We start from the raw sequence: 13,507 nt of genomic DNA, 5'->3' as shown, positions 1-13,507 counted from the left end.
AAAGCAAGATTTTGTAGTATGGTTGGAAAGTATCTTTGGCAAAATGGTCTTTGAACTTTAGTCTGGATGGTTTGTGGGAAGAAAGCACTCAGAAGCCTTAGTTTTACTAGGCTAGTGATTGGTTCATGCTGGTTTCTGAATGGCTGTTACTAATAGTCATCCTACCCATAATTTATTCTTTACTAATAAACAATGAAAGATGTTTCTTTCAAATTTTGTCAGCTCTCTGAAACTTGTCTTTTTGTTGAAATACACTGTTTTAAAATATATTTTGTAAGAAATGTTAATATTTATCCCAAGTATTTAAATGGATATGTAGCATTTTTGGATCCTTTACAACCTGTTCTTTAACTTTAGAGTTTTCATGTTTAAATTTTGTCATCAGCATTGAAAACAGCTTTTCTTACAAATTATTTGACATTGCAGTGTATAATTTCACCTTCTAAGGTATTTCTGATTGTGGCATTTAAAAGGGTTTGGCAGAGCCTTTAGGAGGCTTAAGTCTGGTACCCATTTTCATGTCAGTTAACAAATTTTATTCCTTTAGCTGTGCAAATAATTGTAAAAAAAAAAAATGGCAGAGGAAATCATCCTCATAGATGCTTTAGTGTACTGTAGGCCTTTTCCAAGGTGGAAGACCTGTTATTGCCTGGGTTGGGGACAGCAGTGGGTAAGAGAAGTACGTATTTTTCTGTGTTTGGGAAGGTCGGGGAGGAGAAAGGAGAGAGGTGGACCCGCCTGCCTTCCCCTCCCCGCCCCCCAATGCCATGGAGCTGTGGCAAGTTTCATGGGGTTTCTTATTTATGTTCCTTCCCTGAGGTGGCTCGGGAACTGACGCCTTTCATAGTATTGTTTCTAAGGGAAATAAAATACAAATGAGGCATAAATCAGCCCTGACTTAAGATTTGGACAGGAGATGGGGAAATGACTTTGTATTCTAGATTATTTGAAAGTTACAAATAAAAAACAACTGGAATGGATATTTTTCTAATTTGTGGATCAGCAAGAGCTTTCAAAGCGTAAAAGCAATGAAAGTAATGAGAAAGGAAAAGGTGGATAGATTCAACAATAAAAGCTTGCATAGACAAGTAATAGAAGATTAGAAAAAAACTAGAAGAGTCAATCACTTGGGGGGAAAAATCACAAAGATCCCAAGAGAACGCTGGATGAAATATGACTGGGCAATTTGAAGAAATAAGTATGTCTTATAACTGTGTGAAGAAAGGTTATTGACCCAACGAAAATAATAGATCATGGTAAATGAATTCCTTTTTTTGGCCAGGGTACAGTGGAATGGATTCTTTTACTCCTTGTGAGAATGTAAATAGGTGCAGATACTCTGGAAGTCATATTACTACTGGATTTCTGATCCTTAAAAATTTCATACCCTCTCCCCACTAATTTCCTATGCATGTTCATATGTTTAGATAAGAGTGGAAGAAAATTAGAGAATATTTAATAGTGATTATATGTTGATAGTGGGATTATGGGAGGTTGTTTTTGTGTGTATATATGTAAATAAGTGTATGTGTGTGTACAGATCAGTAGTGTTAAGTATAATCACATTGTGCTACAGTCTTTTTCATTTCGCCAGACTAAAACTACCTATTAAGCAACAATTCCCCATTCCTCTATCCCTCCTCCCCCGTCCCCTGGCAACCACCATTACTTTCTGTCTCTATGGATTTGACTCTTTATAGTCAAAAATATTTATATTTTTAACTTTCCAGATATTGTAAGAACACAAACTAAGTTAATAAAAGAGCAAAACCAGCCTTTGAAACATGACTCATTTGGAAGTTTAAGAGTCTGTATAAGTGTTCTTAATGATTTCTATTATTTTAGACCTCTCAAGCTGGATCAAAAGACAAAAAGATGGACCAGCCCCCTCAAGCCAAGAAGGCAAAAGTGAAGACCAGTACTGTGGACCTGCCAATTGAGAATCAGCTGTTATGGCAGATAGACAGAGAGATGCTCAACTTGTACATTGAAAATGAGGTGGTTATTTTAAGTCTTTTAGAACAATAAGCTAAAAAGTTAACGTGATCGTAGTGTTCAAACTCTTGTCTAGTGACCTTCATGTATTTTAGGTTGTATGGGGTTTGAGAACAATTTCAGATTTTGGGGTATTGGAGGACAAGTTTAATAGATCCCAAGACATAACATCAAAATTCTTTTATGGTGATATTATGTCTTTATTGCTAAAAACCCTGTTTTGAGATCTTTGACATTTAGGGGAGGTATCATTCATGTTTGGGTGTGTGAGTTTGATTGTTCACTAGCGATTGGGATGTTTGAGGCCAAGGTCACGGAAGTTGATCAGCAGGAGAAATCACATTAGCCTTAATATTTTGTTTACTAGTTCCTTTCCCTGTTGCCAGTCAATATGTAACTCTAGTTATGGTGAGCGATGCAAGGTTTGGGACCCTGGAGCACAGTTATTCAATTAATTATTGTCTGTGAGGTTTCTCATCATATATACATTGGATCTTAGAATAGTTTTGTTTCATAGACCCTTTAACATCTATACTATATGAATAGTTTGATATTCCTGGGTATGTAATACAAGCAGAGTATACTCACCTTGTGACATTGAGCTAATAGTTTCTTAAAGTTCTCTTGTCTTAAATTCTTTTCCTTATTTTTGCTTTTGAGTTTCAGCATCTTGGTATTTCTTCTATTGCTCTTTTTTTCTAAGCACACCCACAGAACTCTCACTTGATCTTCATAATTTACTAAGGACTGATGCTTCCAGCTCTCTTTCCGTGGATGATTCGCAGAACTAAAAGGATTTGAGGAAGAAGGCTTCTCTACTTTTATATTACTTAATAGTTAAGGGGAAATTGTCTCAGTTTTCTGAATGTCTAACTGTACTGTTCACAGGGTAAAATGATCATGCAGGATAAACTAGAGAAGGAGAGGAATGATGCTAAGAATGCAGTAGAAGAATACGTGTACGAAATGAGAGACAAGCTTAGTGGTGAATATGAGAAGTTTGTGAGTGAAGATGTAAGTATGTGCCTCAGCGTGCCTGCTTAGTGTGCTTCCTCCGGCAGGATCCTTAAATGTAGTTAACAAGGGAAGTTTGTATCTGTAGGTATACAGAAAAATGATTAAAAATGCACTTTTTTGGGGAAAAGTTTTATATCGTTTTATTTTCTATTGATGGAGTGTTTCCCAAAGGTTAGATGTTGTGCATCACTCTTTTTTTGGTGTGTCACTTTTTTTTTTTTTTTTTTTTTTGCCGTACATGGGCCTCTCACTGTTGTGGCCTCTCCCATTGCGGAGCACAAGCTCTGGACGTGCAGGCTCAACGACCATGGCTCACGGGCCCAGCCGCTCCGCGGCACGTGGGATCTTCCCAGATCAGGGCACGAACCCGTGTCCCCTGCATCGGCAGGCAGACTCTCAACCACTGCGCCACCAGGGAAGCCCTGGTGTGTCACTTTTTTTTTTTTTTTTTTTTTTTGCGGTAGGCGGGCCTCTCACTGTTGTGGCCTCTCCCCTTGCGGAGCACAGGCTCCGGAGCACAGGCTCAGTGGCCATGGCTCACGGGCCCAGCCGCTCCGCGGCATGTGGGATCTTCCCAGACCGGGGCACAAACCCGTGTCCCCTGCATCGGCAGGCGGACTCTCAACCACTGCGCCACCAGGGAAGCCCCTGGTGTGTCACTTTTTGATACATTTTTGCATGCTATTATTTACCTAGTATTTTTCTTGAAATCAGCTCACTTTTCCCTGATGTTTATTTTAACTCACTTCTTAAAAAAAATTCAGTATAATTGACATATAACTTTATATCAGTTTCAGGTGTACAGCATAATGATTCGATGTTCGTATACATTGTGAAATAATTACCACAATAAGTCTAGTTAAACATCCATCACTACACGTACTTAAAAATTTTTTTTTCTTGTGACGAGAACTTTTAAGATTTATTCTCTTAGTAATTTTCATATATGCACTACAGTATTATTAACTATGTAACTCACTTAGTTTTAAATGTAGTTTTTAATTCTGAAATTTTCAAACATATCCATATGTCCCCTACAGCGGAGAAAATGGTGTAATAAACCCCCTTGTACCTATAAAGCAAAATAACATTTTTTCAATCTTGTTTTCCATATCCCCATCTCTCCACTCCCCTGTATTTTAAAGAAAATCCATATATATCATAGTTTGTGCCTGTTTCTTCATTTGTGAATCAACTGATTTTTGACTGACTAAATTGCAACATTTCCTTCATCTTTAGGACCGTAACAATTTTACCTTAAAACTAGAAGATACTGAAAATTGGTTGTATGAGGATGGAGAAGACCAGCCAAAGCAAGTTTATGTTGATAAATTGGCTGAATTAAAAGTGAGTGACTCTTGAAAGCAGAAATGCTGTAGTTTCCATGGAGAGTATCTCAAAATTGAGAGTAATTCTCATGTTAAGTAATTGAAGGCAGGTTGAAAGTGACTGAAGAGCTATACTTTTTATCACTTAGGTTCACTATCTTTCTTTCAGAACTTTGTAATAGCAAAAGAATTTTTCTGAAAATTGAGTTTAGACCTAAACTGTTTCACTGAATTGGAGCTTGAGTATGTTCTTGGTGTCAAGAGATTGAAAGACTAGCAAGATGCATCCCTGTCCTAAAGGTACTTGCAATGCAGTTGGAGCAGGGCTGCGTGTATACAGCTTTGATTCTCAATAGAGCAGAAGCATCTGGTTTTGTATTTAAAGAAGCTGATAGTTACACGTTAGAGTTAAAAGTACAAAGAATTATTTAAAGTTGAGGCCTTTTTTATTTTTGGCGGTACACGGGCCTCTCACTGTTGCGGCCTCTCCCGCTGCGGAGCACAGGCTCCGGACGCGCAGGCTCAGCGGCCATGGCTCACGGGCTCAGCCACTCCGTGGCACGCGGGATCCTCCCGGACCGAGGCACGAACCTGCGCCCCCTGCATCGGCAGGCGGACCCCCAACCACTGCACCACCAGGGAAGCCAGAGGCCTTTTGTTTGGAAAAAGATGCAGATACACAAGAACTTTTTGCATTTCTCTGGATTACTTAGTTTCTTGTCAAACTGGGCCATTGTGACTAACCTCTGGAATGGAATTGCTGAAGGACAGTGCCTGCAGTTTCCTGTCATTCTGGCAAGAATATTAAGAGTCTCCAGTGAGATCCTTCCCATTGAGGTTTTTGATTTACTTTTTATTATGGGAGATGTCCAACACATGAAAGGAGACAGAATAATAGCTTCAACTGTTGTCAACTTATGTCTGGTTTTGTTTTATTTCTGCTCCTTTCCACTCCCAGTTATTTTAAGCAAGTCTCTCAGGTTATATTTAATCCAGAAAATTTCAATGTGTATTTAAAAGAAAATGTAGCCTTAAGCTGTACCATTATCACACGCATAAAAATTCCTTAATATCACCATATATTCAGTCTGTTTTCAGGTTCCAGTTGCTTCATAAATTATTTTTTAGTTTCTTTGACTCAGGATCCAAACAGGGTCCATACATTCTGTTGATATGTCTCTTAAATCTGTGTCTGTAGTTCTCCTTCCATCATTTCTCCTTCCTTACTTAGTTGATGAAAAAACTTGATCATTCGTGCTGGAGGATTTATTCCTGGTCTGGCTTTTGCTCCTTTTCAACTCTGGTGTTTAATCTTATCTGGTAAATTGATGGTTGCAGCTGGAGGCTTTGTCAGATACAGGTTTAAAAGAAAATTTATTTTTTATTTTTTCAAGTGTACTTCATATATGGTGAAGTACACCATATCACTGTCTGGAGGCACCTAATTTTTTGTTGTCTCCCTAATGTATTTTGAGAACTAGGGTTCAAGTGACAAGTTGAAGTGGCTCAACTTGGAACAGTATTGAGGTATATTCTCATGTAGACTGAGGATATATTTCAACTGGCTGGGGAAAAATACTCAACTTTTTATATATAGAACATGGAGATTAAATGTATTTTAATTCATAATCAATCTTAGTAGAAAGATACTACTCTTACAGTTTAAACTCCCCTGTGAAGAATTTGTATATTCTCTCTTCTGTTAAGGATCTAGGTCAGCCTATTAAGATGCGATTCCAGGAATCTGAAGAAAGACCAAAATTATTTGACGAACTAGGGAAACAAATCCAACAGTATATGAAAGTAATCAGCTCTTTCAAAAACAAGGTATCTTTTTTGTTTTTTTTCTTCTCCTCTTCCCTATTATTGTTTCAGTAGAGTTAAGTTTTGAGACATGTACGTAGCAGTTTTTTGTTAACTGTTGTTTAATGATAGTATTTTCTTTTTGGATGTTAATGTAATGTATAATGTTTTATATAATCTTACTAAGAACCCTGGGATTTGCTGCTTTTCTTTAATAAGGGGACTATGGAATTGAGCAGTATGATTCAGCTTCCTTTTCTTGTTATGAAATGTTTGATCATTGACTTAACTTGCTCTATTTTGGTGTTAGAACACATTAGGCAAATAATTTGGTTTGTTATGCAGATGTAGGACTGTCTCAACAATAAACTACTTTCATTTTTTTTGAGCACTATATGATATATACTCCTTAAATATATTATCTGATTAAATTCGCACAGTACCCTTATGAAGTAGGTGGTAGTATCAACATTTGTAGATAATTTCTAACTTCTTTAATCCTCACCCAAGGTTACTATTGGGGGAGCTGGGATTTGGCCTGGGGTCTGATTCCAAAGTTTGGGTGGCTCCCAAACTTTGCTAAATGGTTTGGTTAACTCCACTATTATACTCCAGGTTCTTGATGTATTGTCAGTGTAAGAAACTTTAAGACAGATAAATTGAGCTTTCTAAAAAAATTACTTTTAATTAAAAAATTTTGCTTCTGAAAGGCCTCTTTTTTTTTTTTTTTTTTTTGCGGTACGCGGGCCTCTCACTGCTGTGGCCTCTCCCATTGCGGAGCGCACAGGCTCCGGACGTGCAGGCCCAGCGGCCATGGCTCACTCGCCCAGCCGCTCTGCGGCACGTGGGATCCTCCCAGACCGGGGCACAAACCTGTGTCCCCTGCATCAGCAGGTGGACTCTCAACCACTGCGCCACCAGGGAAGCCCTGAAAGGCCTCTTTTAAAAAACTGTACTCATTATTATTTTGGTTCCTAACACGGATGGCTAAATCTCAGGTCTCATACCTAATGACATGTTATTTTTTTTTTTTTTGCATTGTGAAATTATAAGATTTTGTGTAAAGCATGTGCTATTTATAGTGCTGAAACATTTACCACCTTGTGTAATTTTGGCCTTTAAATGTATTTCCTCTGTGTTTTAAAAATTGGGGTTACTTTTCTGAATTCTTCGGGAATTGAGTGTCTATGTAGTTTGTGAGGCTAGATGGGCTTCATTTTGGGAAAGATTGTAACTTTTTGAAAGATGGTGAAGAACTAGGCAATGTTTGAGTAGGGACAGTATCATCCTTTGACACTTGTCTGGTTGGCTACTGGTTGCAGGAGGACCAGTATGACCATTTGGATGCTGCTGAGCTGGTGAGGGTAGAAAAAAGCACGAATGAGGCCGTGGAGTGGATGAATAACAAGCTGAATCTGCAGAACAAGCAGAGTCTGACCATGGATCCAGTTGTCAAGGCAAAAGAGATTGAAGCTAAAATTAAAGTAATGTATGATTTTTAAGATTTAATAGTCTTTTCTAGTCAGTCTCATTATTTATTATTAATAGGAGAGAATTTCATTATTGCATCTTTGCTCTGGCTTGGGGACAGGGTAGGAGAGGGTGGACTTGGATTTTAGTATGCCATGTAAAATTTGTTACAAGGAACCACAGTTTTCTCTCCTGTTGTTCTAGGAGCTGACGAGTATCTGTAGCCCTATAATTTCAAAGCCGAAACCCAAAGTGGAACTTCCAAAAGAGGAGCAAAAAAATGCAGAGCAGAATGGACCAGTGGATGGACAAGGAGACAGCCCAGGCCCTCAGGCTGCTGAGCAGGGTACAGACACAGCTCTGCCTTCGGATTCAGACAAGAAGCTTCCTGAAATGGACATTGATTGATTCCAACAATTGTTTATATTAAAACAGACTATTATAAAGCTTTAAGTTGTCAACTTTGTTCTAAATATCAACTAGAGCAATTAAATACTGGAGATTTCTTAGTTTTTAGGGGATTTGGGTGGCGGGGGATATAGGTAATGTATGGAGCATTTTGACTTCGAAATAGTTAGATACAGAAATGAAGTGCATTGTATCTTTTTCATAATGGTACTATTTAGAAGCCCAGTTAGTCTTACTGAGCTTATGCTTCACTCCTTTTATGTTTAATCATGCTTATACAAAGAGACGTTTGTTTTAGAAAGTTGAGCTATAGCACAAGCTATACCTAGCTATCAAGCAGACTTTTTATTATGACATATATGGCAGGAACTCTAATTGTGCTTCACAGATCTACTGTGGAGATTGCGACAAAGGCTCCCCGCTTGGTGTGGGGATGGAGGAGGGGTCTCCCTCTGTTTCTGAGGACTAGAGCGCATGGCATGGATTAACAGAGAACAACAGAGGTATGCTCTGAGCTTCATCACATGTCAGTCAGCTCCGCTGGGACTCCCACCCTGTCTTCCTATCTTCCCATCTTCCCCCAGTTAAAGGAGCTACTATTACAAATGCAGTGTGTTGCTCCTGGGAAAATAGATCCTTTCACCTGGAGCAAGTTGTTAACTGAGGATTTTAGACCTGCAGGCTCTTCCTAAGAATGTGTGTTCCTGAAAGTATGTCCACTAATATCCCAAGTATCAAAGTCTAAATAATTTTCTCTTCGGAAGGTTAGAATTGGGTAGATGTACTGTTGGATATAGGCCTGGTAAATTTAACTGAGGGATTGATTCTTGTTAACTATGGCGTGAAGATTTGTATCCTGGCCTGCTTATTCAGGTGAGATGTTCTGTGTAAAAATTGAGGTATAGCTTGAAGTCTTACGACAAGAGTTAAAAGTTCTTTTTTCTCATTCACAATCACTTACGTGTTGTGTTAATATCTGTCATGAATCTTCCAATTTGTATGTGTTAAAACAGACAGATCATACAGAAAACTAAGATGCACTGGATTGTACTGGATGAGTCTGAAATAAGTGTTAAAGAAGTGTGGTGCTGACTTTAGCAACACCTCATTCTTACTGTGCAGCCAGTGTCAGGAGCACCAAAGCATTCCCTGTGACTGCCCTTTGGGCAGTGCTGATAGGAGTGAGGCATTTTGGAAACTAAGGGAAACCTGTAGTATTAGAGGCCAGAGCTGGTACCTGCCCTAGAAACTGTTACAATCTTTGTTGGTTACTTTTTGGACCTTTGTAATTGTTAATCTGTATAACAGAGAGCTGCTCTGTTAATTTTGGCCTATGTTGTTAGAAATAAGATTATACCTTGCATATCTAGAATACGTTTCTGTCCATCTCTGCACTAAAAAATTTAGAGTGTTACAAGCTCTAAAGTGCTATAGAGAAACATCACTTAGAGGAGGAAGGTGGAAGTGTATTTATGTTGGAGTGTAAGCATGTGTGGAAGCCTCGCAGCACCAGGACTTGGCCCTGTTCTTAGAGCCTCCTCTATCCATTCTCTACCTGTCCTGCTTCAAGAGTTCCAGCTGGCCTGCTGTGAGGCCAAGAGCTACTTAGGAGTGCTGGCTGCAGGATTAAGCCAATTCTTAGGCAACTGACTCAGTTCCTAATGGCCATTTCTTCTAAAAATTTTCTTTTGTGTGTGGGGGAGGGTGTGGGTCTTGGGATGGGGGTGAGTTTGAGGTTTAAAGTTTAAACTAGAAATAAGATGATGTGGTCTGCTTGCTCTCTGTTTAGATAGGCTTTAAGACCAATTGGATTTACATGGAGGCCAGGCCAGAGAATGGTAATCGATGACTTGTGTGCAGACAAGCATTTATCCAGGTTGCATTGTCCCAATTGGTTTGTTAAAGCTCCAGGTTACGTTCTTACACAAAGAAAAACATTCAGTAAACATGCGACAAGTTTTAGGAAAACTTAATAAAAAGAAACCTGTCTTACACTCAAAGGAATGGTTTTCTTAATTTCATAATGAAGGGTGTGTATGTGTGTATGTTTGTATGTTTTTGTGTTTTAAATAAAAACTCTTCTCTAGAGTTAAGAGTCCTCTAAGCAAAATTCCAAGTAGTTAACATTTGTCAGAGACCTCCATTCTGAAGAACATTTGAGGCTTAGCACACTGGGTGGTAAGAAGTAGCTCTTTCCATACTTACTCTCCCATGTTGAATGTTGGCCCAGTTCTCTGACTTAGAAATCCTTAGCCTCGCTCCTGTGACTGGGCCTTTGAGGGTTTTGATATTAGCAGGAGGTGGGTTACAGCCCTATAAAGGCCAGTGCCAGGACTGATGACTGCCCCTTCAAAGAACAGGACATGGCCCAGAATGTGCTAGTAACAGTTGTTACCAGTGACAGTTCCAACAGTGTGTGCATGCATGTGTGTCTTGGTGTGTATGTGGGGTGGTGTTGAGTGTTGAAAGGGGGTGAAGCCACCAGAGGAGACGCTAACTATACAAAGCATAGGGCCTAGATGGGGAAGGGTCTGGGGCCTTCCTCCCTGTAGTCCTGCTACTTAACAGTCCCGGTGCCAGGCCTACCAACAGGGCCTGTGCCCGCCACCTTCAAGAAGTGTCTGGAGTAGTCTTTTTTTTTTTTTTTTCTGGGCCTCTGTCTTAGAAGAGTAGACACCTGGTAGTATGAGTGGGAAGCCAGCTAGCTGATGATTATCCAGAGTGTAGCCATTTTATAGGGCTGTTGGAATCAGCCTGGAAAGAGTAGCATACCTGTTTACCCAGGAGAGATACCAGCATCCCCGGTGTCACTGGGGAAGAGGGTGTTGGAGGCAAGCCAGGGCTGGTGGGACGGTTTTGCAGTGGGGCAGCTTCAGCTTAATGTGAAGAACTTCTATGGCTCCCATCAGGTTGATGAGAATTCACACAGAGGCTTTAGACCAGTGGCCTTTGAGATGCCTACCAAACATCTTGAGGGATTTTTGTTGGGGCGCTGTCAGAGGTGGTAGGGCTGAGAGACTGGAGTCCTGGTGTGGAGCACTGGGGCTTTTAGCCTGACCTGAGAGTGACAATGTTTTAGGGATGCTCATGTGATATGTGCAGAGTGAGTGGGGCCTGGGGGAAGTTGGAGGTAGTGGAACTTTTTATAATCACGTTTTAGGGGGATGAGCCAAGTGAAGGGGGAAATGGTAGGTCTTGGTACAGGAGGAAGGGGGACGATGGAAAAGTGACTTTAAAACAAAACCATGCTGTTAGAAGCAGAGGAAGTAGTTAATCTTTATGGGGTAATGACAAGGCAACTCAGGCTAGGCTTCAGGGGCCTCCCGACATTTTATATTGATCTGGCTTTTGGTAGTACACTTTGTATACTTGATTGATTTCAATCATTTTTCCTTAAGTAGCTTTAACAGATCATTTCTTAATGTAAAATTATAATACACATTGTAAAACAATATGCACAGCTTCCCATGTTTGGAAAGAACATGGAATGTGTTTGCATAAATATCAAAACTGGATAGGTGTTTCAAAATGAAATGGTTTTCTCCCAGTGTGGGATTGTGAGTGATTTCTGTTTGTAAGTTTTTGCTTGTTTGTATTTTCTAAGATTTATGTACTAAGCATTTTGGAATTTTATAATATTAAACAAATTAAAAATATATTTCAAAAAGAATGGCTCCAAGGTTTCAAACCTGGAATAAAAGACAATAGACATGTGGAGCTTCCGGTCTGCAGGAGTCAGTGCAGATGTTTGTGAGAATCTGGATAAGATTAGGAAATTGTACAGACATGGAATCAAGAGATCCTGAAGCTACAGTTGGATGTGGAAGGAAGCTTTGGGGGTCAGGGTGTGTTCTTCCTGCTTTAGAGAGCAAAGGATGGTGTTTGGCTGTGTCAGGAAGAGGAAGTGGAAGCTTTGAAGGAAACAAGCAGCTGCCAGAGGGGAATGATCATCCATGAGGCATGTTAGGGCGGAGGGAGATTTGAGAAGTGAGAGGTGGCAGTGGCCAGTGGGGTTAGATGCTGAGAGGATGCTTTAGAAGGGGGGTAGCTGGGCTTTGTGGGCGTGCAGTGAGGCCTCGGGTGGAGGAGAGTATCTGGTCAGGAAGCTTGGCCTAGTTGAAATGAGGGATCTGCTTGGGGAGGAAGGAGGTGGGCAGCATCCGAGGCCCGCTGTCTTGTGTGCAAAAGGGGATAGTTTCCTCCAGTTACCCAGAGACCATGGCATTCCTTTCCTGGGTGGTGCTCCCTTGCCTCTGGCTGGAGCAGCCCTGGGATATGACTCTCAATGCCCTGGTCCGCTGAGCTGGATTACTGCAATTTGGAGCAGGTGCCGTAACTGTAGAAATGAAGGAGGTGACCTCTTAAGCAGCAGGGTAGGAGGCAAAATGGAAAAACGGTCATGTTGTTGGGATAGGAGCAACATTTCCAGGATGGTAATGGAGGGAATACATTTCTGGGGGATCAGGGAAGGGAAGATCCCAGAGGATGTGAAAATACAGACTGGTTTCTAGATCTGTCCAATAACCATGAGCAAGTGCCACGCTAATCCTGACCTTGCCACTCCAGTTTTGACACATGCTGTAAGGGCAGGGAGGGAGAAAATGGGAAATACTTCTAACCTGGGATTTGCCAGGTTCAAGGACAACAAGCAGAAGAAAAAATGGAGCTATGTTTGAGGCCATTTCCATTAGTTGTGTCCGTATGTACATCCTTCAAAGGCCAGGTAGACTGGTAAGATTTGGAGTCCTGGATCAATGGAGGGAGAGAGAGCACTTAAAATTCTTATCACAAGTAAGCAGGCCCTTACCCACCGCATACATTGTTTTTTCTACCTGCACATTATCTATCTATTTTAATTAATTAATTAATTAAGTTTTGGCTGTGCTGGGTCTTCGTTGCTGTGCGCGGGCTTTCTCTAGTTGCGGCGAGCGGGGCCTACTCTTCGTTGTGGCGCACGGGCTTCTCGTGGTGGCTTCTCGTTGCAGAGCACGGGCGCCTGGGCTCTAGGCACACGGGCTTCAGTAGCTGTGGCTCGAGGGCTCTAAGCGTAGGCTCAGTAGTTGTGGCTCACGGGTTTAGTCGCTCCATGGCATGTGGGATCTTCCCGGCCCAGGAATCAAACCTGTGTTCCCTGCATTAGCAGACGGATTCTTAACCACTGCACCACCAGGGAAGCTCCCTCTACATGCACTTTAAAATTTAAAATAGACTGGTCTACTATTTGGTCAAGACTTGGCTAAATGCTTGGGGGAGAGAAAGCTGGAAACACTTGGAAAACCGCCTCAATGCCTCAGCTTCCAAGATGTAAATCCCAGCAGAGCATTGCTGAGGATGAGCTGGATCAGTAGATGTTTCAGAAAAGGATGACCCAAATGATAGGGTACCTTTCAGCAATGCCGGTAGGCAGTCTTCTAGAACTCACATGAGACTGCCATGAAGACCAGGAGGGTTGTGTGTAATAGAACTCAGAAAATTGAGAGGGCTCA

General features: G+C 40.9%; 1 protein-coding gene across 1 annotated transcript in view; it reads left to right on the top strand.

Moving 5' to 3' along the window:
* Positions 1 to 8,062, top strand: part of HSPA4 (heat shock protein family A (Hsp70) member 4) — a gene marked incomplete at its 5' end in the record, with an annotated part of 42,484 nt that extends 34,422 nt beyond the window's left edge. The window contains 6 exons of the mRNA XM_079702641.1: positions 1,846 to 1,998; positions 2,884 to 3,009; positions 4,252 to 4,359; positions 6,048 to 6,167; positions 7,466 to 7,627; positions 7,818 to 8,062. Coding sequence (XP_079558767.1) covers positions 1,846 to 1,998; positions 2,884 to 3,009; positions 4,252 to 4,359; positions 6,048 to 6,167; positions 7,466 to 7,627; positions 7,818 to 8,021 — 873 coding nt within the window. The 3' untranslated portion in view covers positions 8,022 to 8,062. The remainder of the gene's footprint in view (positions 1 to 1,845; positions 1,999 to 2,883; positions 3,010 to 4,251; positions 4,360 to 6,047; positions 6,168 to 7,465; positions 7,628 to 7,817) is intronic.
* Between the last annotated feature and the right edge of the window lie 5,445 nt (positions 8,063 to 13,507).

Source organism: Hyperoodon ampullatus (assembly GCF_949752795.1).
Source record: "Hyperoodon ampullatus genome assembly, chromosome: 4".
Lineage (NCBI taxonomy): Eukaryota > Metazoa > Chordata > Mammalia > Artiodactyla > Ziphiidae > Hyperoodon > Hyperoodon ampullatus.
This window is presented reverse-complemented; position numbering and strand designations above follow the sequence as displayed.